The 27,052-nt window shown below is 37.4% G+C and overlaps 1 protein-coding gene across 3 annotated transcripts in view; it reads left to right on the top strand.

Annotated features, from left to right (window-relative positions):
* ctdspla (CTD (carboxy-terminal domain, RNA polymerase II, polypeptide A) small phosphatase-like a) overlaps positions 1-24,824 on the top strand; it is a 37,047-nt gene extending 12,223 nt beyond the window's left edge. For 2 of the 3 annotated variants that reach the window (XM_073864204.1, XM_073864203.1), the window contains exons 2-8: positions 11,282-11,444; positions 14,047-14,074; positions 17,509-17,610; positions 19,168-19,224; positions 20,419-20,511; positions 21,113-21,298; positions 23,964-24,824. In XM_073864204.1, the coding sequence (XP_073720305.1) occupies positions 11,282-11,444; positions 14,047-14,074; positions 17,509-17,610; positions 19,168-19,224; positions 20,419-20,511; positions 21,113-21,298; positions 23,964-24,089 (755 nt within the window). In that variant the 3' untranslated portion in view covers positions 24,090-24,824. The remainder of the gene's footprint in view (positions 1-11,281; positions 11,445-14,046; positions 14,075-17,508; positions 17,611-19,167; positions 19,225-20,418; positions 20,512-21,112; positions 21,299-23,963) is intronic. The other variant, XM_055181599.2, reaches the window with a different exon arrangement.
* The last annotated feature ends 2,228 nt before the right edge of the window (positions 24,825-27,052 follow it).

The raw sequence follows: 27,052 nt of genomic DNA, 5'->3' as shown, positions 1-27,052 counted from the left end.
GCTTGCTTTCAAACCTTTCATTGACTCTCCTGTCTTTGTCTCATTTTCCAGTTACAAATATTTACATGCTTAAGAGAGCACTCTGTAATTTATTTTATGCCAGTTTCGGACTTAAACTTGCACCTAGTGGTGTGGACTAGTGGTGAGCGGTTTTAGTCAGTGATACCATTGTAAAAAATTGACATTTACAGGCATCCATAATTAACTAGTCCTGTTAAAGTGTCCATTAAAAGAAAAGTTACTGAGTTAAAGAAAATGTGTATTTGGCTGTCTGGTCATGCAATGTTAAGCCCAAGGGGCTACCTTCCAATTAAGAATAAATTTTAACAAAACTTGGTGAGGGTGATGCTTAAAACAAAGGGAAAAAATGAGAGTGGCATTGAAATAATAGTATTAATATCTTCCTGTAAAGTATTTTATATCTTTGCTTTACTACAAGACAATTACTTTTTGCATTGTTTTTTTTCTCTTTTCCACCCCATCAGCATCTCTCTTTGTCTCTCTCTCTCTCTGTCATCTGCTATGCCTCTGTCTTATGAAAACAACGTGGGCCGTGTGTTGCGTAACAGGGTGAAATAGTCAGATCTCTCTTATTATTTTCGCCGGCTAATTCCCCCGTTCCTGTCACATCCTTCATTTCTTCTCCCGCTTCAGCTGCGGCAACTTAGCCTGCGGTGTTCATCGAGAATACGGTAGTAAACTCACAGGACAAATGAGGTATGCACCTCCCCTGACTTGTTATGATTCTGTCGCTGGGCGAGCAGTTTGGGACAAGATCAAATCATTCACATCACTGTTTGTTGTGATTTACTTTTCGGTGAATATGTCACTAATGCTCTTAGCATGGGAAACACCCCAACGTTATTAAAATAATATTGCTCATGCAAACGTTTTACGCAACACTGTATTACAGATAAAAGCCAAATTGAAACGCGCGCCAAGGAATGTGGTCTTACCTGAAAAATGCACAAAGCTGATATGTAATTGAGTTTCTTGTCATGTAAATACGTCCTTGCAAGGAATAATGCACCAGATGTTTTAGGTAAACTTTAAAGCTCGTGGACAACATCAGTGCCCCTGTTTAACAAACAAACTGAAAATGTGTTTGAACTTACAGTGCATTATACAGTACAGTTATTTGAACCCATGACATTTGCTATTATTTGTCTGTTAGGGACAAAATAGGATAATTCCAACGAAAAATGTGTAGTAATTGATTTTATTTGGCTAACCGGTTGAGTGTGCCTTTTATTTAGCTATCAAATGCCAGAATTTTTTTTTCATCTTATCTGTTACCTCATGTGTTGATTATTTAAAACACACTTAGCCTTCAAGTCGGTGGAAGAAACTGTATGCAACAATCTTCTTTACTCTCAAAATGCTAATAAACATAAGTGTTAGTTATCTCCAAAGCAAAATGACACATGCTTTTATAGTAATTATTTGTAAGGCCAAACAAGCTTTGAACAAGTGTTTACTTGACATCAATGTTGTGAACAAATGTGTTATTGGAAGTTGATACAGCAGTGTTTTCTTTACCACTGTTCAAAGCTGTTGCTGAATCTACTGTGGCACGCAACCTGATATTTCCTGAAATTTTACCTGAGTTGTGAGTTTGCAGTCTGAATTATTTGTAAGGTGTAATGAAGCAGTAAAGACAAAGACAATAAATAGACAAAACGCCTATCTGCTATTTTCCTCTGAATAACATTTTTCTGATCAAGGAATATCTGTATATACAGTATATATCAGTGGTTCCCAAACTTTTTCAGCGTGCGGCCCCCCTTGTGTACAGTGCATGTTTTCGCGGCCCCCCGAAATAAAATTTATGACAAATGTAATATTTTAATTAAACAAAACTTATAAAATTATACCTAGTAGTGCTGTTGGTTAGTTGGCTTATTATTTTTTAGGTTTAATTACACAGAATTCATGATAAATTAATGTATTTTATAAAATGTCATAAAACTGGGGCCCCCTGGCACCATCTCATAGCCCCCCTGGGGGCCCTGGCCCCCAGTTTGAAAACCACTGGTATATATCACATACATAAATCTATTATTGAGTTATAATCAGGGTCCGAAATTAACTTTTTGGCTCACCTGCCACGGGGACTGGTAGATGAAAAAATCCACCAGCCAAACACATTTTTTACCGGCCAGAATAATAAACAGCCTTTTTTGTCACATGTACATTAATTTAATTTGCTGCATTCATGGCAGGGCTTGCAAAATTTCAAAATCCCTGGTAGCCCTTGGGCAGGCACTCTTCAGTTTTTGGTAGCCCAAAATGAATGCAAGTAGCCCAAAATGAATGCAAGTAGCCCGAATACAAAATACAGTACTTTTAATGTAGAATATTAAGACAAAACATCTATCAAAACACAAATTTGGTGTTGTTTTGATGCTGTTGTTTTTTAAACAAACAAAAAGACTGGATTTCCATGTAAACCAACTTTTCCTGCTCATCCCCACACACCAGATTTAATCACCATTTAAAAGTGGTTTAGTGGGTCACAAAACTCACAGTTTGGATCATCCAGTTACAGATTGGATCATTTTTTCGATCAGAAAAACAGGGGCTACTGTCGCTTTAAGAGAGATTCTGCACAGAGTCACTCTCTTCATTGCCCGTACAATCTATATCACTTTAAAGCTTGCTGCGAGAAAATTTAATTTTCTTACGTGAGGATAGTAATGACTGACAGGACGAAGTTGGAGGATTTGCCAAACAAATCCATGACAAATCATGACGGATTGCTTCCTGTACTGCGTCTTTTCGCGCGATCGCGAAAGTGAAAGTAAAACTCGAGCGCGTCCTCAAACGTAATTTAAATTCCCAATGACTGAATTTCATACACCATTATTACCCATCCAAATCTGTGAAAGAATGCATAAGCATTTAAATATATGTTTTCCTCCCTATAAGTCAAGATAGCCCGACGGGCAGGGCGGGGATGCATTTTGATAGCTAATATGCAGCAGATAGGTGCAGACCGCAAGTTACCTGCAGTACTAGCTAGCAACAGACCGTCTCTAGTGCGAGACTTGGAGCGTAGAGACGTTCTGTGGCTAGCTCACCTCGTTCCCAGATCAGTTACTGGCAAACACATTATATTGCATTAATATTTTGGTATGAAAATCACCCGCCAGTGTGGCGGGTAGCCTTTTGAATTTAGTCGCCAAACGGAAAATCTACCCGCATTTGGCGCTTGGCGGGTGTTAATTTCGGACCCTGGTTATAATGTTCAAAGCTTTCTGCTCTTCTTACCATTATTTGCAATGGTAAGTTTAATGGTAAAATAATGATTTGTGTATGCTGTTGGGGCTGATTTTTTTTGGTTATGTCAGTTTGACTTCAACCCAACCTTGCAATTTGATGTCAGTAGACAAATTTGTAGATTGCAGTTTTAAATTCTGATATTAAATGTGTTTTCACAACACAGAAAAAGTGTTATTAAATACCCATTTAAATTTGAATGTTGAAAAACCGCCAAGTAAATAAAATCAGTTATCAAAATCTTCGAAAATAGACAGGATTTTCTGCCCTGAAATGCTGGGGTGTGTCCGCTGTTTGCACTGAAACCACGCCCACTCTTGAGAAAGGGTCCGTCTCTCAATTTTCAAGTACAGAATGGATGCTCGTGATTGTGTTAGGGGCTTCATTGCATCACTGAGCCATGATTTTAGGCCTGCCCAAAAAAATCCTAAAGTCCTGAACAATACATTTCTAACATTTATAATGTGTTTAGAAACAATTCTCTGAATTGACTTCACACAGATTTTAAGAAAACAGGTGCATATTGTTCGTAATACACATTTTATTTATTTTTTGTTATGTGAATTTATGAAATTTGCATTGTTACAGTGAATACAATTCAATTCAGTGAAACAATTTGTTACTCATTGTGGACCTTTGGTTGAAATGATTCATTTGAAAAAGCACCCTTTTCAGAGCAAATATATGAATATGACACAAACATATGAATATGAGGTATGACACGAATATTGTCAAAGAGCTAAAAATGTTACAAATTCTGTTTTCTTTTGAAATAATGTAATTCACTCACCTAAAGGATTATTAGGAACACCATACTAATACTGTGTTTGACCAGAAGAGTCAAGTTTTAAATGGGAAAAATATTGAAACTGTTTAGTCATTTTTGAGCGTGATGCTAATGGTCTAATCAGATTCAATTGATTATGCTAAGCTATGCTAAAAGTGGTACTGCCAGACCCAGATAACGATTGAATGGATTTCAGTATCAAATGTTTAACTTTAATAGTATGTGTGTTCACTTACTTAAAGGATTATTAGGAACACCATACTAATACTGTGTTTGACCCCCTTTCGCCTTCAGAACTGCCTTAATTCTACATGGCATTGATTCAACAAGGTGCTGAAAGCATTCTTTAGAAATGTTGGTCCATATTAATAGGATAGCATCTTGCAATTGATGTAGATTTGTGGGATGCACATCCAGGGCATGAAGCTCTCGTTCCACCATATCCCAAAGATGCTCTATTGGGTTGAGATCTGGTGACTTTGGGGGCCATTTTACTACAGTAAACTCATTGTCATGTTCAAGAAACCAATTTGAAATGATTCGAGCTTTGTGACAGGGTGCATTATCCTGCTGGAAGTAGCCATCAGAGGATGGGTACATGGTGGTCATTAAGGGATGGACATAGTCAGAAACAATGCTTAGGTAGGCCGTGGCATTTAAACGATGCCCAATTGGTACTAAGGGGCCCTAAACTGTTCCAAGAAAACATCACCACCAGCAGCCTGCACAGTGGTAACAAGGTACCATCTGAATGTCTCAACAGAAATCGAGACTCATCAGACGAGACAACATTTTTCCAGTCTTCAACTGTCCAATTTTGGTGAGCTTGTGCAAATTGTAACCTCTCTTTCCTATTTGTAGTGGAGATGAGTGGTACCCGGTGGGGTCTTCTGCCGTTAAAGCCCACCCGCCTCAAGGTTGTGGGTGTTATGGCTTCACAAATGCTTTACTGCATACCTCGGTTGTAACGAGTGGTTATTTCAGTCAAAGTTGCTCTTCTATCAGCTTGAATCAGTCGGCCCATTCTCCTCTGACCTTTAGCCTCAACAAGGCATTTGTCGAACATTAGTTAGGACCAATAACTAAAGCACAATTCTATAAACAACACAGAGATGCAGGAATTAAAAACATGCTTCTAGGCATGACAGAAATCCTCAAGACAATACCGATCATTTATATCTTGATCTGTAGACTGTCTCTGTTCTTTGGTGTCCTCTGGTTTACATCATCCCAGCAGAACAGAGGACGACCATGTGAGCTGCATTCAGAATATGCAAACATTTAAACCAATGATGTAAGACCTGGATCTTTAATTCTCATCTGGCAGAGGTTGAAAACCAGCCGGAGGGAAGATTTCAGCAATCTGGCCCCACTAAGATAACAAGGAGGGTTTGAGTGCAATGATACAGTGTAGGGGTGGATATGGTTAATCTCTGTGGATATGGATTTTCCATGTTCCCCTTTAGCTATCAAATCAAGAAGAGGACAGATTTGTGGACATGCTGTTTATCAGCTCTGATTTCATTGTTTGATCACAGATGACCATGTTTCCATCTGATTTATTAAAGCAACTGTACTTTATTTTACAGTTAACCTGTGTCTGTTTTTTACTGTGTAAACTCTTTATTTGCTCTCATTTAACCTTTCCCCCATTTTCCTATCATCACAATCCCCTGACAAACACGTTGCTTGTGTGCCTTGACTGCTTTTAGTTTCTACCCCTGTAATAAGCCTGGGATCTGTGTTTTTTACAGATGGCCTTTTCCACACTGTAGGTCAGAGTGTTATTATCTCTTCCTGTCAGGAATGTGAGGAATTTCCTCTGCGTTCCTCTTCCGGCCACAAGAGAGAGACCGTACACACCCATTTGACCGTTTACATTACCTCACTCATAGAGGGAATAGTCTGCAAACGTTGAATACAAAGATGTAGCTCTAGTTCCACTAGCTAAACGTTTCTCCAAAAGTCTGGAAATCTAGAAAGCCAGTGGATGTGGGTGATAGGGAATTGCCTCGCAAGTCTGTTCTGTATAGCAACACTTACCCATGCATTGCTATTTTTGTACATGGTGATGTACCGAAAAGACAGCTGTCAGTCAAATGTCTCAGAACAGGCCCTTGTAGACTACAGGTTTTTATCGCTTGGTTTCAGGAGGATTCTGAGTTTTTTCTCTGTTCTTGTTCGGCTGTCTCTTGTGATACCTCTACTTTGTTTGACAAATGATTGCATTCATGCAGGGTTGAATACAGCTGTCATTAACAACAGTTTGTGGAGCATGGTTGAATTTGAATAGAATACATAACACTGCTTAAGTGCAAAGAGAGAGAGAGAGAGAGAGAGAGACCATGGCATTGCCATGCAAACTTACTCCAGCCACATTCCTGCGGCCTGCCAAAGAATATGTTTTTAGATGGCTATATTTGTGTGTGTGTAAAACTTGTGCCTATGTTTGAAATGCAATCCTACTGCTTTCTGCATTCAATACACTGCTAAAAATAGTGTATAACACAGTATGCATTATGTAGAGTTAATGTTTAAAAATGCTTATTTTGAAGAAAACATGTCTTCAAATGCATACTAGAGTAAACAGACTAACCCTTATTCTAATGTGAAAACTTCCAACCACTTTTCCTACTGTAGTGTGCTTACTAGGATGCCTCTATCAATCAGCCAATCTTCTGTATGCCCTTCCATAGTGTCCTTCCCACATGGATATTATTCGATTATTGCAAACATGGTATTTGATCAAGGCATAAAAGTACCAACAGCCTTAAAATGGAGGCACAGGAAGCAGGAATCACACAGGAATGCGTTTTGGGAATGTGGGTGTGGAGATCGTACCGCCTGGTTCAATTTCAAGAAACAGAATCCAGAGTTTTGACAGCACCATGTGTTTTGACAGACTGTGTATTCTCACTGGGTTTAGTTACTCAATATAATAAGCTTGAGGATTGTACTATTAGCTTTCACTTTTTGCAATTATGCCTATATTATGTTTTTAAATACATGGTTAATTCACCCTTGATAAAACATTTTCAAGACTCTGGAGAAGGTCGTTCGACTCATTTATGTGCTGTTACACTTCATAGTCCAGCTTGTAAATTGCCAGGTTATTATATTTTAGTGAAAAATCAGATGATCTATTGGCGCTGGTGTCTGGCTGGTGAGTGTTTTAGTACACAGTACACACCCATTCAACCCCTCAAATTATTTTTATCCGAATAGACTGCAGTTTGTTTACAATCGCTTCCTCCACCTGAGACTGTTTATTTAAAACAAAAGAGACATATTCTACACTGTTTTGTTTTGTTTACTTGAGGTAGACTATAGACTACTGAATTTTATTTTATAATATCAGTAAAGTGTTCTTGCATCAACAGACTTTTGCTATTGTACATTATTTACATAAAGATGCCAATTTTTACAAGATGTACTATAAGTCTCCAGTGTGCCCAAAATGTGTCCGTGAAGTTTCAGCTCAAAATCCCGAAGAGATAATTTAGGATAGCTGTGCTGTTTTCTGGTCTGTACCTTTAAATGCAAATGAGCTACTGCTCCTCCCTCCCTTGCCAAATGAGACAGTGAGCATTTTTATTTAAAATAGATCTGATTCCTTTGAACACAGTCTGGGACAGTCGTATCTCACTATTGAGATATGTCGGACCTACCCATTCATATGAGGTTTCGTGATATAGTCACGTAAATTTTTGATTCTTTTTTTCGTGATATTATCACAAATTTCTGCGTTTTTTCGTGACCGTATAACAAATTCCCGTTTTTGTGTGATTATCACGTATTGGTTACTCAACTGTTTTTTCCTATTTTCAAACCATTGTCGCTTCGGTTTAGGGTTAGATTTGGTGCTTGCATTAGAATGTCACTTTATACATTGGTTTATACTATTTTTTCTGATTTATTTTTTATATGTCGCCTGGCGTTAGGGTTAGAGTTGGTTTGGGTAGGGATGTCATTTTATGTAAATCTAACCCTAAACCAAAGCAACAATGGTAAGAAAATAGGACAAAACAGTTGAGTAACCAAATCGTGATAATCACACAAAAACAGGAATTCGTTATACGATTACAAAATTTCATGAGACTGGGCTAGTCGGACAGCATACAACTTGCTGGGTGTGGAAACTATGGTATTGCAAGATTGTCAGTCAGTGACCGTGGGCAGGGCTTTATCAGTGTGACATCACATTAACAAAAGAATCAAAACAGCATGTCTAATTAGACCACTTTGGTTTAATGGGGATTAAAAAAGGAGTAGGTGGATTTTTTCATTGGCAACACACATTTTTGCTCAAACATCCTATAAAGTACATTTTGCATAATAGGTCCCTTTAAATGTAAAGGATTTATATCCTTTTTTTAGATGTTGTAGTCATGTCAAAAGCAGTTGGCCAATCAAGTACTCAATTTGTTTGTGAATCATTATACAGAATAATGTTGTTGTGCTTTACTGAGAGCTTCATCAAACAGTGCTGTCACTGTACAGGGCCACGGGAAGCTGATTTTGTCATGGTCTGATGCTTTCTGTGACCTTATGTATTTTCCAATAGCAGTAATCCGACAGTTGCTGATAGCTATTACACTAATGCTTCTTCCATTATGAGATTGAGACTCACTTGGCTCAAAGGTCTTGTATTTGTTTTACCTTTATGTAAGAAGGTTAGACACATTGAGTTTATAAAGCTTTTGTACAATAGATTCAAAGCCAAGAGCAGCAGCAGCCCAGTAAGTTTTAGATAAGCATTAAAGTTAATGTAGTTATATATTTATACATTCCTGAGCAAATAATAAAGAGTAAGTTAATCGCGTAATCCTAAGACTTACCTACATAGTGAAAAATACATCCGAACATAAGATTTTACAAGGCTTAGGCAAAGAAATATAGGCTTCTGGTTTGATATGAGCATATACGTGAGACTTGTAATGCTTTTCTTATTTCCTATCTTAATATGCAGAAATTTGTTGTTTAATTTCCCAAAAAAGCCAAAGCATCAATCTTTTTGTTGGTAGGATCCCATCTGCCCGTCTAAGAACTGGATTAACCAATGGTGCGAGTTTGGGGTAGGAATGTCTGTTTTGCAATGGCAACTTGGGGAACCTGGCAACCATTCAAGGAACCATGATTGTTTTTGCAATTTTGATGACAGCGGTGGCTTTAAAATACTCATAACAGCTTTGAAATCACAAACTTTTTCATCACTGTTTTCTTCAGAAAGTGTAAACTGCACTGCACTGTAGCATGATTTAATGAAAATGTTTAATTGGTTCACCATAGCCACTTAACTCTTCCGCCAGCAGCCAGCGCCAGCATTCATGATTTTCACAAAAGTTTAATGCCTTCCAGAAAATGTTATTCTTTAAATATATAAACAAACAATATATCAAATGAAAGATAAATTAAAATCTGTGTCTGTTTACGCAAAAAAGAAAGTATACGGAGGGACAGACATTGAAAACACTGCCACCTTTTAACTGTTACATGTGAGAGGCGCGCGTGCTGCACCCAACATTAGAGAAACGGATGGACAGTTTTTAAACAGTAAAATATAAATGTAAATGGGAATCATGAAAAATCTATTCGTGGCGGCCAGTGTTGATTCCGTTGCTGTGCGCCACGAGTAAATCAATGTATGGGAAACACTGACATTTACATAAAAAACAAAGAAAAAATACACTTTAATAATTGAATAAATAATAAGGGAAAAAAATAAAAAATAAGATCAAGCTTATGATGGCAACAGACAACAGCCGGTGCTGACAAAAGTTTTCTGCCAGTCTGTTTGTCCAATCCATTTTCCAAATGCAAATGCAATAGCAGTCACAACGTCTTCGTCTTTCGCTGCTACAAACGCTTTGTTGCTGCATTCATTGCATTTACTTGCTGACACTAGCTCATGAAAATAAGCGAAAATGCGCGATTTGATGGAAATGTGGGTTGCCCGCACAGAGTCTGTAAGTTGCGCCAAAGCACATTCTATTAAAAGCCTCAATTTTATTATTTATTTATTACATATTTTTATATTAGCTTGGCTTCTTTTATGCATGTTTACATCTAAAACAATGATAAAACAACATATCAACAAGTAAAAAAATAAAATCAATCAAAGTAAAACAAAACAGTTTTGAGAAGACTATATAAAAAAGTAGCCGTCCAGATTGTTTTATCCATTGTGGTAGCCCTTGCTCACAAAAAGTTTAGACACCCCTGGCGTAGATGGACATTATGTCAAGAAATGAGGACGCAGAAAGTGTCAAAATAAAGGTACCTCATATAGATATTTTATGTGTGGCATTGATGCATCGTATCATTAGAAATTGAATTGATGTATTGTTACACCACTATTGTCCAGCAACCACCTAGTTGATTAGTGAGGTCATTTACTTTAACTTTATTTTTTCCAAATATTTTCTTAACTGGTGCTTTACAGTTTAGTTACAATCTTGGAGAAGTTGCATCTTTAAATTAATTTCATGTAAAGTACAATTATAAACCATTTCTGTTACGTATTTATTTCTTTTGAGGACACTTATATAAAATATATAAACAGATCTACATACTTTATATATCTTATTACCAGACAGAGGTAGATTTATGCAACAGTCTGTATGCATACCATATTTTAGTAATGCATAACTTTAGCACCCTTAAAAAATGCAGTTATTGTGAGAGAGAGGATGAGTTACATTTAACAACTTACAAAAAATGTTACGATAGGCAAAAGTAACCAACCCACCAGCATCAAATCTGTAACCGCTCACCGCTCTCCTTTGAAAGTGTCCAGTACACATGTTTTTGCCAAATAGGGAAGTTTTTATGTGGGTTTTGTAACCATACTTGAGACATACTGCTGTACGTAATAACATGCAGTTGTATGCATTGAATGCGATCGCAGGATTGCAGACACGGAAATGTAGGGGCCAAAGGTTGCGGTGTTGCCTATGGAAACGTGCTGTGTGTACCACAATACAAGCTGTTTGGACACTTGTTCGGTCATGTGGGGTTTGCACAGTAACCAATAAACGAACTCGGATGCACTGCTGTTTTTCTTTCTGCCCGTTCAGTTGCGACCTCCTTCGTGAACGTGCGATGCATGAGAGGCTGATGGGTTTTAAGTTACAGGGCAGGGAAGGTAAAGCCCCAGATGTTTTGAGGAGTTCGCATTGTGCAGTATCCAACGTGTGCTGTGTTTCTTTGTCCCAGTCTCCCAGTCAAACAACAGTTTAAAGAAACACAGGAACAGAAGCATCTTCAGTCCTTTCTTCTGCTGTTTCCGGGACTATAATGTGGAACCACCAGCCACCAACAACAAGACCTGCTCCCTTCCTCCACCTGCAGAGGAGAACAGCAGCCCTCCAAAGTGTGAGGCCTTGTTTGATTCTCTACACAGTTTTACATATGTGCTGGATGCATAAAACTAGTTTAGTTTAAATCAGTTTGAATCAGTAATGTAGATCCGTTTGTTATTAGAGTCACACATTTTCTCTTAGTGTAGCCAAAGTGACGTTTTTTCCTTGTTTTCGAGCTGCACCCAAATGCAGGCTCTGTGCACGCTGTTCCCGTGTCCATACCGCAAAGTTTTCCAGCTGTTCCAAACTCGGTGAACCCGTGTTTACCATTCAGTTCTAGGAATGATGGGCCTGCTTCTCCTCACACACATTCTTCAGTTTTCATCCCCACACACTTTTTCTCCCATTTCTGGACTCCTTTAATTCCAATAAAGTGGGCCTTGGTTATTTGTCTCATGTGATTGATTACTTGTTGCCCAGTTTGTTCGTCCCCACGTTTTTTCTTTTTCTCCCTATCTTTACTCTGCTTTTCTCATGCACATTAGGAATTCACTCAATTCAAAGGAATTGTGACCGCTTTGTTTATTTGAACATAAATTGCAGTGCATCGTTTTAAAGCCTGATTTACTAGGTAATTACACTGAAAAAAAAATCAATTATTTTTAAAGTAAGCGGTTGCAATCAATTTATTTAAGCTATATTTAAACAAAAGTTTTTTGTTTCGTTTTGTATTTCAATTTTTTTATGTAGCTTAAATAAATTGATTGCGACCACTTACCTTAAAAAAATTGAGTAAATTGAATGAATCATTTTTTTTTCAGTGATGCAAATTGATAAACGCACAGTGCTGTAGAGACAACCGAATGCCCTTTCAATCATTTGCATTAATGCACTTTTATAATGCTCTTCAGGGCTCCAGACTGCCACCAAAATTTGAGAGTGTGCCACTGAATTTTACATCCAGTTGCGACCAGTCAATTTTACCTTTTTTTGTGATGTGACACTGAATTTGAAAACAGCACATTGTACTTTTTGCATCTATCGTTAACGTTTTTATTAGTAATAAAGTGGAAATTAGTAGAAATGTGAATATTTGGTTAGGATGTTGATTTACAGTGTGTGCCCCTAAATTCTCTGGTTGCGCCCCTAAAATTTTCAGTTGGAGGCTACTGTGCTCCTAGTGAAAAAAGTTAGTCTTATCCAACATTTGATAAATAGCTGCTACCATGGTTAAAGGGATAGTTCACCCAAAAAATACAAATTTAAATACCAAGATGAATAAAGATTAAGATGTTTTGATAAAGTATGGTACTTGATGGTTCCCATTCAATTTTACATAGGATATTATTTTTCTTGTTTTGTGTTCATTAGACAAAAAATTCATACAGGTCTAAAACAACATAAAAATGACTAAATTATGACAGAATTTTTATTTTTGGATGAACTATCCCTTTAATAGAAAATGTACAGAAACATTCAATTCCAATAAAATGCCTGCTTTTAGTAGGGCTGGGTATCGATTCAAATGTTCCAGATCGATTCGATTTCGATTCACAAGCTATCAATTCGATTTCGATTTTTGATTCGGGTTCTCGGGTCTGCTTTTATACTCGATTCTCCATTTAACTCTATGAATATAGATTTAATACAAATACTATATTAATAAAAAAGAACAGTGAACCAGCAGTTTACAAGTGGGTAATTAATAAAAAGAAATTAAAAGCCACAACATTATCGTCGTTGTCTTGCTTGCGAAATCTAAAATGCTTCCATACCTCTGACTTTATGTGAACGTGGCATAAATGTCGATGAAGCACCTAAAACCGCCATTTTAAGCACTTAATGAATGAATGACAGGCTCGCTTCTCGCTCCTTTGCACAAGGTAAAAAAGAGGCTGACTTCTAGTAAAGAAGACTAATAATTAGATTAACGTTAATCTTATGTTCAATGTTTGCGGAAATAAATATGAAAGAAAAAATCGATTCTGTTCTTTGAGAATCGATTTTGAATCGACCACTTAAAAAACAACAACTATTAATCGAACTTTTTCAGCCATGTTGTGAATTAGGCATAATCTATAATGAGCATAATTGTGACCCATTCTGTAAAAACCCAGTGCTAAAGTGGTTAAAGTGGATTGTATATAAAAGGCAGGTGTTTGCTCTGAATGCTTTTTCTGTCTCTTACACACATGTAAAACACACACAGACATTGGGCAGTGTACTGTGCACCGTCCATAGAGAAACTATGAGCTATGGCGCTCCACAAACATTTGTGTGCTGCCGAAACAGGTACAGGCGTCTATAAATGAATCTGAATAGGATCGCATTACAATGAATGTTTGCCAGCAATGTCCTGCCATTTTACATAAACATGTGATCCAAGCTAGTCTGTTTTATGACCCTTCGAACAAGATGACGCTGTAAACAAAAATCCGTTTTTTTTTCTGCATGTCTGACTGTATTTTTGCTCTATATAATTTGAAGGTTATGTGTAGTCTGACTTGTGTGTTTGTCTGCTTTTGTTGTGCTGAATTTTTGTGATTTGGTTTTTACTTTGTTTTGGATTTTCTCTCTATTTCTGAACCCTATCTCTATTTTTAATCTCTCTCTCTCTGTCTCTCTCGCTCTCTCTCTCACTCTCTCTCTCGCTCCCTCTAATTTTGGTTCTCAGTGTGATCAGGTCCAGACCTTCCCTATTCCCAGTGTATGTATTATCTTTTTTGCATGCCTGCATAGATATGCTAAAAACCTGCTTGACTTTGTTTCTTTGAGATGTTTTAACGCCTTTTCATAAGACATTCCCAGTATCTTGGAAAATATAATGTGCATAAACGAACACAATAATAAACAGAATGATGACAAAACAAAAGGTGCCGCCTTCATACAACTGCACTGCATGGGAGATTTGTTTCCATTTAACTCTGCGTTTATTTGATATTGAGTCATAAAATCAAATGTTTTCCTGGTATTTAGACACTTTGTCATAAGACTAATAGCTGAAGCACGAAATTTCTGCTCTTGTAAAACACTTTATTAGAAAACACAAATTAGAAAACACTCACAGCTGTGGTTGTTTTGACCTAAATCAATCTTTTTGATAAATCTCTCTGGTCTTATTATCCATGTCACTACACTGTGTTACAATTATTCATAATCTTTTATAAAAAAAAAAACAATCTCAGGTGGCTATTTTTTTTCCTCATGACAAAAACAAGGTAGCACAGTTCGGGAAAACAATAATAACTCTTATTATACAACACATCTGAGTCTCTAATTTGATTGGCTAAGCACCGTTTCAAGAGTGCTCATAATTCGACTTATCAGAGCAAACTTGGCCACTTTTTTGTAGAACTGTTGTATTAATTATCATAATCATACTAAACATCAACAAAGCTGCGATTTCCAAATCACAATATTTAAGTCATAACACACTTGCTAAGCCATTATTGCCTAAATAACATTCAATCCAGTTAGTTTCCATTGAACTGGGAGGAGGTTGGGAGAGTGGCTATGATAAGCTTATCATAAGGGGGTGGTTTCCCAGACAGGGATTATCTTAGGCTTTAGTTTAAGAAGAAAACTAGTTATAACAAACATGCCGTATTACATTTTTAAGGCAAAACAAAGGGCACTGATGTATTTTAAGATATGTCAGTGCAAGTTGTTTTCAGTTTGGACATCTCCTATATTTATTTTAGTCTAGGACTAATCTAATCCCTGTCTGGGAAACCACCCCAAGGTGTCCCATATCCTGATATACTGTACAGCAGTGGTTCTCAAACTGGGAGCCGCGAGATGGTGCCAGGGGGGCCCCAGTTTTATTATATTTTATAAAAGACATAAATGTATCAAGAATTTTTTGTAATTAAACCTAAAAAAATAAGGCTACTAACCAACAGCACTGCTTTGTATATGTTTTGTCTAATTAAAATGTTAGGTTTTAAAACAAATTTTTTATAAATTTTCTTTGGGGGGCCGCGAAGGAATGCACCGTACACAAGGGGGGCCGCACACTGAAAAAAACTTTGAGAACCACGGACTGCTGTACAGGTCCTCTGCCTACTAAGCAAAAACTCAGCGTCCTAGCTGAGAAAAAACTGTCAGGGAAACTGAACTGGGAATATCGCAGCACCTGGTTCCAGATCTTACTGGTCAGAATGGCTTATCACTGAAATATTTGACTAGATGATCTGCTCTCTAATTCATTTTGAAAGTGTCTGATTTAGGTTAAGGGTTAGGTGAGTAATTGGTTAACCTCATTCCAACATCTGTCATTTTTCTCAATCTCAAATCTTAAAGGGACACTCATGGCTCATTTTCACTCACTTTAGCATAGCTTATCATAATCCGTTGAATCGGATTAGACCATTAGCATCACGCTCAACAATTACCAAAGAGTTTCGATATTTTTCCTATGTAAAACTTGACTCTTCTGTAGTTACATCGTGTACTAAGACTGACGGAAAATTTAAAGTTGTGATTTTCTAGGCAGATATGGCTAGGACTAAACTCTTATTCTGGTGTAATAATCAAAGACTTTGCTCCCGTAACATGGTTGCAATGATATTGTGCAGTGCCTGAAAATATTCCCCTTACTAACTTTCAATAGCTGGGGACTTTTTTTGGGCACTACGTAATATCATTGCGCATATTTTCAAAAAAAAAGTGCAGTGTCCCTTTAAATAAAAACAGATCCCAAATGCAAGTTTTAATTGTTAAAAATGAATGTTTAGAGCTTTTGTCAACCATTAAATGAAAGAGGGGAAGCATGAGTCTTGGCTGATGGTTAAAGCAATGTTTGACAACCATAAAATCTTAATGTAGTGATGTCATTGCATGCACTTATGAGGCATCTTTTTCTAGTCATGCAGAGAATGCTCATTCAAAGATGGCATAATTATAATATTATTTTAAAATTTATCATTTATCTACTAATTTACCATATTTTATGAGGTAACAGTAATAAAGCTGGAAAATCATTTGGCACTCTGGGGTTTTACTAACACTGATACAATCAAAAAACAAGCACAGTGTTCTTCATGACCTTTCCTTAACACACATCCAGTACTCTCAATACTGAGATCCACATATCAACATTTTTTGTATTAATACAGTCATGTCCATGCTACATTGTGCATGCCTGCACATGCTATGTATTTACATTTAGGCATTTGGCATACGTTCTTATCCATAGAGATTTACAGTGCATTTAAGATATACATGACTGCGCACACTAGCTTGCATTTTTACATACATTAATGTGCAAAAGTCTTAAGCCACCACCAACAGACTTGTTGTGTTAGAAGTTTTAATGCCCATCCATATTTATTTTTCAATCTATTTTATTAAAATACAAACAGAAAATACAAGAAATATGTACAAAAAGATAAAAAATAAAATAATAGTAATAGTACAGCTAAAGGTAATTGTCGGTGATTAATGTGACCTCTCTTGGCACTAAACACATCTTGAGCGTTTTTGAGTTAAGTAAAAAGACTAATTTCTTTAAAATTAGAAATTAGTATTTAATTTTATTTAGGTTTAAGAGATCCTGCAGTTTCCTGCTATTGCTCAAATGGAAGGGGAGTTTACCCTAAAAACTTGACACATCAGTTTACATTTTTAAACGTTTTTAATACTACATACACATTTCTTGTATTTTCTAGATGTATTCTATTAATGAGACTGAGAAACAATTATATATGATCACTATAACATTGCAAAAACAACTAATCCAAATGTAGCATGGTGGCCTAAGACTTTTGCACAGTACTGTATGTGTATATTTGTTTTGTTTGATCTCTCTTTCTCTCTCTCACTATCTCGTTCTGCTTAGAGCCAGCTTAGGCAACATGACTTGGCAGTGTACCCGAACTAGTGGGGGATCACATTAACACAGAGCTATGAACTGTTGTTGTTTCAAGGGTATCCAAAAGTACCAGATCCCTTACATCATACAGGATTGGCATGGGTCGGCAACTCGCCAATCTCAAGTGCATGTTGTGGATGAGGCACTATTGCTTTTGATTAGTTATGATAAGCATGCATTTCTCTCCTCTTGTTCTTCTCTAAAACAAGCCTGTTTTCTTTATGGTACTTTATGGCACTTTGTTTCATCTGTTGTCTGTCCTCCGCCAGCCTCCAACCAAATACCTCCTGCCTGAGGCCAGCATCAATGACTACGGCAAGAACTGTGTGGTGATCGACCTAGATGAGACCCTCGTGCACAGCTCCTTCAAGGTAAGATATTTCCTATTTTCACTCATTTTTACCTAAGGGAAATTGGCAGCCCCAGTCCCCAAACATTGGGCGGTATTTGTTTTATCCATTTCATTTTTGTGCACCGCAGATGAAATGAGTCATACATGCTTGGAATGATATATAGAAAAGCAAACGATAACTGTATTTTTCATTTTTGTGTTTTGAGTTATGACGGTAAAGGTTAAGCCCCCTGATAATTCTATTGAGCAATGTAAAACATAACAACAGAAGGCACTGGCAGTGTTTTTACATCGTTGCTGTGGATTTAAAGTCCCAGATAAATATAAAATCCCTGTTCAGAGATTAAATGCTTGTCTGGTCCCTATAAAGTGCAGCTTCGGGGAGCCACCTGCTCAGTGCAGTGACCCACTTCTTGAACAACGTCACATAAACGACTGCTGTAATTACACACAAACACCCCACATTTAAAAGTGAGTGCATCTAGACGTTTAGGGTGTAACGCATGCATGTCCAGCTGGACACATCAAACAGAGAAAGCGGTTGAAAATAAATGACACAAGACCCTGTAAGACTAATAACAGTGTTTTGGGAAAGCCTGTCCTCCTTTAAGATGTCTGCTCCTGTTTTGCTCGGAGAGAAAGGCGGCGACTGAGGAAAAGAGGCCCATGGAGAGGGAAGGAGAGAACGATGCATGCTTTTGTGCGCGCTCACGACTTCACATACAGTACACACGCTTAAAGTTTGCATAGACAATACACTGACATTAAACACACACAGGTGCACATGCATAGACATTACATTGAAAAGGTATTGTATTATGGGGCTTGTTCGTGACAAAGTGTTTACATTATGTTTTATTACTTGTATTATGGCTTAGAATGGAGTAGGTGCCCGGAGGCATTGCAAACATGGTCGCCCAGTAGTGAAAGTTTGGTATATTAGTAAACTATCAGGGTAACATCTCCATAGTCAACAGTGGACCAATAAAATAAAGTGACAATTATATAGTTTTATAATAACAAAATGTAATGTTATGCAAGGCAGGTCAAAGCAGGGACAAAAATGCTATTGAATGAGCCTCCTTCTCTGTCGTCCAATCAGAGCCGTGAGCAACAAAATTCCACAGTTTTTAACAAGACCCCGAAAAGTGCGGCGGGCTGAAGTTTTTTCTCCTCTCGTCATCCTCATCTCTGTTTCTCTTTTCTTTTTGGCATTAAGACAGCTCAGAGCCGCCCGCTGAGTCCTTTTCATCCTCTGTGTGCGCTCTATCGTGCCCCCTCATTTCTCTCTCTCTGCACTTTCTTTAAAGGCGTATCAAGTCTCTTCAAAGACCCCGCAGTTCCCTGTTTAGCTGTTAGACACGCACTCATTCAGTTACACATAGGCGTTAAGACTCAAAGCAGTTTAATTAAAGGCTTGACTACAGGTAGCTGTGATGTGTTAGAAGCCTCTCTATGGCGCGCGTAACATCTGCTTTTTAAAGAAGGCCGCAGCTGATACAACTGTGAAATGTTGTGTCAGGGATGATGCAAATAGTCGGGCACCTAAAATGTACTTTTCTGTTTCTTTTTACAGCCCATCAGCAACGCAGACTTCATCGTTCCTGTGGAGATAGATGGAACGGTTCATCAGGTATCAGGTTCAATCAAAGATAATAGATATTAGCGAGACACCTCATTTATATTGCTATGAATGAGAGAAAGTGCAACACTCAATACAGCCCCTATAGCAAAGAAAGCCCAACTAACCGTTAGGTCGCAACTGGCCGCAACTAAACAGTTACAAGTTGGTTAGGAAGATACTTTTCTTAAAGGGACACTCCACTTTTTTGAAAATATGCTAATTTTTCAACTCCCCTAGAGTTAAACATTGATTTTTATCATTTTGGAATCCATTCAGCTGATCTCCGGGTCTTGCGGTACCACCTTTAGCATAGCCTAGCATAATCCATTGAATCCGATCAGACCACTAGCATCGCGCTCAAAAATAACCAATTTTTTTTGATATTTTTCCTATTTAAAACTTGACTCTACTGTAGTTACATTGTGTACTAAGACCGACGGAAAATTTTAATTTGCGATTTTCTAGGCCGATATGGCTAGGAACTTTACTCGCATTCTGCTGTAATAATCAAGGACTTTGCTGCCATAACATGGCTGCAGCAGGCGCAATGATATTACGCAGTGCCTGAAAATAGTCCTCTTGGTAACTTTTAATAGCAGAGGACAATTTTCTATTACACCAGAATTAGAGTACAGTCCTAGCCATATCTGCCTAGAATTTTCCGTTGGTCTTAGTACACGATGAACTACAGAAGAGTCAAGTTTTAAATAGGAAAAATATCCAAACTCTTTGGTTATTTTTAGCGCGATGCTAATGGTCTAATCGGATCTAATGGATTATGCTAAGCTATGCTAAAAGTGGTACCGCCAGACCCCGAAGATCGGCTGAATGGATTCCAAAACAGTACAAATCAAATATTTAACTCTGGAAAATGAACATATTTTTTAAAAAAGTGGAGTGTCCCTTTAGTAGTATGTGTTTATTTTTACTCTGTAAGGGAAAGCCATTTTTGTCTCAAACTGGACCATATTTTGTCTACTCCTGGAATTTGGCTGTTACCTGGTTCAAGTAATCCAGGATAGGCTTTGTGGATCAGGGTTGGCCTGTTCTTGGTTACTTGCACTGGGTTGCAGCTTCTGAACAACTTATTGAAGACTAAAAAAGCTATGAAGAAGAGGTTTGTTTAAAGTGAGCATCTAATATTTCTGTTTCCAGAGACTGTTTCTCCACGTAATTTTCTTGTTTGTTCGGTTTTAATTGAAGGTCTACGTGTTGAAGAGGCCACATGTGGATGAGTTTCTGCAGAAGATGGGTGAACTGTTCGAATGTGTTCTCTTCACAGCCAGCTTAGCAAAGGTAAGACTTCACCGCAAGGGGTCGCGACCTCACGGATGATTTAGCCCAAAATGTAATTTTGCACACAGTGCTGCTGTTTTGTCTGTGTAAACATCCCCTGAATTGACCCCTTTGACCATCTCTGCTTTTTCAGCCTTTTATTCCTCATTAGGGGTTCAACAAGTAAAGAAATGAATAGCACTTTAGAGAAATATATACAAAAAAGCAGCAGGGATTGGTCAGCACAAGTAAATTAAATCTGCTCCCTATTGATTCATGCTGTATAAAGCATTAGTTAAGCCTTTGGGCTGTACACAGCTTACTACTTAAAGGGATAGTTCACCCAAAAACATTTACTCACACCCATTGACTTCCATAGTAGTCAACTGTGTGCTTACCATCATTTATCAGCATATCTTATTTTGTGTGTTCAACAGAATAAACAAAACTCATACAGGTTTAAAACAACATTAGGGTGAGTAAATGACGACAGAATTTTCATTTTTGGGTGAACTATCCCTTTAAGGCAGTCTGTGAAGGGACTAATCAAATGTTTTTACCTTCCACGCTTATTTTTTTCTGTCGGTTCAAAGTGCGGTAACTGTTGATCCTTGTCCTGTAGTATGCTGACCCTGTAGCAGACCTGTTGGACCAGTGGGGCGTGTTCAGGGCACGGCTTTTCAGGGAATCCTGCGTGTTCCACCGGGGCAACTACGTCAAAGACCTCAGCCGACTGGGCCGGGAGCTCAACAAAGTCATCATAGTGGACAACTCGCCTGCCTCTTACATCTTCCATCCAGAAAATGCTGTAAGTTTTAATTTGGGCTCCATGCTCCATGTAAATCTACCTTGTCGTTCTGCATGAGATTAGTTGCGAAATGTGTGGCTTTGATATATTTAGGAATTTTGTCTCATAAATCTGTAACTAATGAGCTAGAACCTAGTTGGTACAATTTCGGTTCCTTGTCAAAACTTCTCATCAATTATACTGCAGAGCCAATCTGCATAGCAAGCTGCAGTGCCTATACAGTATGCTGTCACCTCCTTCACAAGCTTGTATCCCTTCTGTTAGATTACATGTTATTTTCTATTGAGATTAATGAAGAAGTGCAATAGGAGACAAATCAGATATTGTTCTCCTTTACACTGTCAAATATAAAGGTACGAAGCTGTCACTGGGGCAGTACCCTTTAAAAAAGGTCCTAATATGTACCATTTAGGTACAAATATGTACCTTTTAAGGTACATTTTGGCAGTTCAAAGTACTAATATGTACTCTTTGGGTACAAAGGTGTACCTTTTTGAAAGGGTACTATCCCAGTGACAACTTTTGTACCTTTATTTCTGAGAGTGTACCTACTGCACCAGTACACATATTACAGTGTACAGACAAATAAATGGTTCACAGATAAATAAGGTATTACAGCTTGATGTCATAATATAACCTTTTCAGTAAAGTCTTATAATTTATGTACTGTTGCTTGCAAAACTGAGAAACTACTAATATGCTTATTTAGAGAGCCTATATTGACCCTGTCTATAAAATCCAGGTGAAAGTCTCATTATCTAATTCAAAGATTAGGAGCATCAAAGTTTGACTTAAATCATTTATTAAAATTTTTAAGATGACCTTAATCAATATTAAAGAGCACCTATTGCAGGTTTCCCATAGGTCCTTGAAATCCTTGAAAGTTTGTGAATCTGGGGGAAAAATTCAAGGCCCTGGGAAGTGAAAATATACATACATAGATACAGGTCATTGAAAGTTTTCTGGAAAAAAATCCATATTATTCCCTGTGTAGTGTAGGATAATATCATAAAAATTGTAGACTTTTTAAGCACATGTGTTAAACTGTTCGCTTTAAATGCTTATATCTTCTGTATGTGAATGTTGATTCATACCAAAATGCTTTTTTGACAAATGAAAAGGTCTCGGGTTACGTATGTAACTGTTGTTCCCCGAGAAGGGAACGACGTGCTGTCTCCCTTGCCATCCTTTCTGCATCCCTGTAACGCTGTCTTTGGCAATATTTCAGATAGCGATATACTTCCTGACTCCTGCGTCACCCTCTCTTTGTTGTTAAGCCTCACCATTGGTTGAATTTGATATACACATTCAGACGCACTTACCCCTGGAGGCGTCCCCAAAGTGTCACCTCGAAAGGGAACTGTAACAATGTATCTTTAAAGGTAACACGATGTAATCTTGCTCTCACTTGAAATGTGTCCCCACATTTAGTCCTTGGATTTGAGGGTATTGGACCTGGAAAGTCCTTGAAAGGTCCTTGAATTTGAAGTTAACTAAGGTGTGGGAACCTTGCTATTGTCTGATTCACGTTTTTACATTTCCTTTGGTGTGTATGTGTGTATTGGTACATGTTAACGATATGCAACAGGGAAAATAATAATAATTAACATTGACGCAAGTTATCGTCTCCAACATAAATCTCTTTTCTTGGACTACAACAAACACACGGATTGTAGGCAACAGTTTAGCGTTGCATTGTGAGCAAATCTTTCAAACATGGTAAGGAGCGTCATGTTTCCGGCTGACGTCAGAGGTATTCCAATAACAACGTGCAAATTAGCTGGCCAATCAGGGACACAACACTTTTTAAATCCATGTGTTTAAGGAAGAGAGCGAAATCTGGAGCTACAAAAATGTACGCTATGTAGAAAATAATAACCATAATCCATGCGAACACATCGTATTATACCAAATACACAAAATAACATCGTTTTTAGCAATAAAATAGGTGCACTTTAAAGATATCAAGGTTGTATTTTCACCAAATGCTCTTTACATTATGTAGGATGATTATATGTACAAAGCACATAAAAGGTGGGTTTTTACAGACTGGATCACCTTTATAATGAAAACAAAACTAAACAAATAATACATAAATGAAAGGCCTCCTAGTACAAGACACTTCCCATAAAATAACATTTGATAAGGAAAAAAACACAGTTTTTCAATATTTTACTATGTTCTTACCTCAGCTTATATGAATGAATCCATACCTATCTTTGTACAGCGCGTCATGAATGTGTTAGCATTTAGCCTAGCCCCATTCCTTAGGATCCAAACAGGGATGAATTTAGAAGCCCCCAAACACTTCCATGTTTTCCCTATTTAAAGACTGTTACATGAGTAGTTACACGAGTAAGTATGGTGGCACAAAATAAAACTTTCGTTTGGAGCCATAGGAATGAATGGGGCTAGGCTAAATGCTAACACATTCAAGAAGCGCTGTACAAAGACTAAAAGTGCACACATTGAAAAAGAGAGGTATGTATTATTCATCTAAGTTGAAGTAAGAACATAATAAAATATTGAAAAACTGTGGTGTTTTCCTTTAATGTTATTATAATACGGTCATAAATCCATTATGATTGTCAATTTGTTATCTCTCTAATACCACCTTGCCTAAACAGTTGCTTGACCTTGGTTGTGATGCTGTTTGTTTTTCCAGGTGCCGGTTCAGTCGTGGTTCGACGACATGAGTGACACAGAGCTGCTGGATTTACTGCCACTGTTTGAAGGTCTAAGCCGAGAGACGGAGATATACAGCGTGTTACAGAGCCTGAGGTCCAGGTAGCATACGGATCCAGCATCACACAAATGTAAAACACCCTCGTCTCAGGCCAAATCATCTCTGGCCTCTAGAGGACAGCAGTCATCCAGCAAATCAGTAAAGAGATCTGTCCGAAACACACACCAGAGATGAGACCACTCCCTCTGATGTCTGCTCTCAATGGACCAATCATAATCCTTGGCTGGCAAATAGATACAGTACACTCTTTTATATTAAAAAAGCAGAGTTTATTATCCTTGATATACAGTTTATTTACCAGGAAAAACAACACGCTGTTTCTGGATGGGTGAAAGGAACTTTTGAACTCTGTTCAGGCTATGCAGGCAGTCTCTCCGCAGCATTGGTAGTACTACTAACAACTGTGACTTTTTCCTCCTACCAAATGAAGTGCCTTGACTGTTGTTTTTATGAGGACACAAATGCGTTTTTTTTTTGTATGCTGCATATTTGCAATGAGTTGAAACCTTTAAACAGACACTTACTGTAAGACCAAGGCAAAATGTGAGTCGAAATTCCCGAAGACGTTTCAGCTGTGTCTTGAATGGACTGAATTCTAGTGTGTAATGGCAAAATACGATGCCGTTATTTTCATCTTCGGCCTTTGAAAATATAGCATACATGTATAAGCGTTGTGTGGGTTGCATCTATTACCCAGTTGTGATTTGAAGAAAAGGCTAATGTTACTCAACAATCCAATACGTCAGGAACTGAAATAAAAGATGAAATCAATATCAAGAATGGCTCAATGTTTGTGTCTGTTCAAAACCGGTAACAGTGGTTGCATGTGCATTACAAATCTAAAGAGATGCTGTGAAATGATAAAATGAATACACTGACCTTTACAGTACAGTACTGTTTTTTTAAAGGACAAGTTCGGTATTTTACACTTAAAGCCCTGTTTTCAGATTGTTTATGATGAAATAGAACAGTTTGGACTGAAATTTGGGCATATGATGCTAGCCCGAGAATTTTTCGGTGTTTGTGTTTCTCCTCCCACCTCTACAATGGGTGTATAGGTGCACTGGAACAATCCTTACTAAAATGCATTAAACTTTCGTTTACAAAGATGTGAAACTCACCGAGTGGTCAGGGGTGTTCACTGATATGCTCACACAAAAATCTCTGCAAAAGATGCTTTCCAACAGGTTTTATCGTACTTTTTATCCAACTCCATTGACTTGTATTAGATGTGCTGTGAGGTACGGTATTACTCTGCGCCGGGAACTTTGTTTGTATTCTTGCAATTGGCAAAGGTGGATTATCGCCACCAACTGGGCTGGAGTGTCTATTATTCAAGCTCTCAACGGAAGAATATACGGGTGTGAGGCGTTTGGAAAAATAGGTCCACAAGTTTACAACGAATGCTAAAACACCTGTTGGAAAGCATCTTTTGCAGCGATTTTTGTGTGAGCATACCACTGAACACCCCTGACCACTCGGTGGGTTTCACGTCTTTGTGAATGAACGTTTAATGCATTTTAGGATTGTTCCAGTGCACCTATACAGCCATTATAGAGGTGGGAGGTGAAACAACAAACACCCGAAAATTCTCGGGCCAGCACCATACGTCCAAATTCAGTCAAAACCGTTCCATTTCATCAAAAACAATCTGAGAACAGGGCTTTAAGTGTGAAGTACCGCACTTGTCCTTTAAGTAATGGAGTGCCTGATGTGGGCTGTGTAAAGTGTAGTTAATAAGCAAACTTTCAGCATTAGTTTTGCATGATTTGGCATGAACTTTAGGCTATTCACTTACTAAGTAAGAGCCACCAAGGACTAAATCCATTTTCAATCATTTTGAAGTGGAAAACTTATAAAAAAGCTGATATTTTTATGTGGTATATGTTGGCTGTACAGTTACAGGAGAAGAATTGTGTGATTCATTGTCCTTGGAGTCGTTGAAGGGTAAGAATTTAATTTTTTTATTAATATTTCACATTTTAGTTGGGTGATTCTCACGAAAACTTGGTTTTAAAAATGTCAAGCATGAAAATGTAAAAATTGCTTAAATTTACTTTTTTCCCACCAGACATTGAAAAACAAAGTCTGGAGTAAATGGGAACATTAATTTAAAAACTTTTACTTATCATTTAACACTTTTTGTAACATAATTTTAAAAATTAGTCCTAAAAAATCTCATTACCGCAACAGTCAGAAAACATCAACACTGACATATTTTCAAAATGACATGACAAACCTGAAAGAACATAATTTGGAGATTCTGCAGTCTGCACATGCATTTAAAATCAAAGTATTATGCTTCTATTAATTAAATTAACATTTAATAAGCATCTGTTGCGGTAATGTCGTGTAAGCATTCTGACAAGACAATATTTCAAATTAACTGTAAAAAAATGATCTTACATGGTAGCCATCTTGAAGTAACTGGTCCATGTGCTTGCTCACTCAAAATCAAACTTTATTAAAATTCTGTATGTGTGCTTAAACTGTTCTCAAAAAGTGTTGCGGAGGATGAGAACATCAGGCATGGACACATCATTTTCCTAATTTTTCTTCATTATTATTATACATGAATATTCAGTAAATATTTTTTCTGTCATCTAAAGTAGTCTAGCAAAACATCAATTTATTTTTTTTCTTAATATTTTTGTGTTAATTTGATTAAATTACAACATAACGCATGTTCAAACACAGCCGGACACATTGCGGTAATGAGAATTTCAGCAGAAAATGAGATAAAATTTACAATTCTAAATTCTTATGTTGAAATCACACATTGTGCAAGGTAGAACACATTATTGTGTTAATTCTGATGCTTTTTAATGTTACTATATTACACATTTTAAAGCTAAAATCATTAGTGCCGTGGTGTTTCAATGGTTTTGTGAGAATCACCCAGTTTACACTGTAAAAATCACAATGTGTTATGTCTACAAATTACTTTGTTAGTGTAACCTAATCACTTAAAAAATTGTCAAAATATGTACCCCAGCTGTCACTGGGGC

Source organism: Misgurnus anguillicaudatus, chromosome 25 (genome assembly GCF_027580225.2).
Source record: "Misgurnus anguillicaudatus chromosome 25, ASM2758022v2, whole genome shotgun sequence".
Lineage (NCBI taxonomy): Eukaryota > Metazoa > Chordata > Actinopteri > Cypriniformes > Cobitidae > Misgurnus > Misgurnus anguillicaudatus.
The sequence above is the reverse complement of the archived record's forward strand: the minus strand, read 5'-3'. Positions and strand labels throughout refer to the sequence as shown.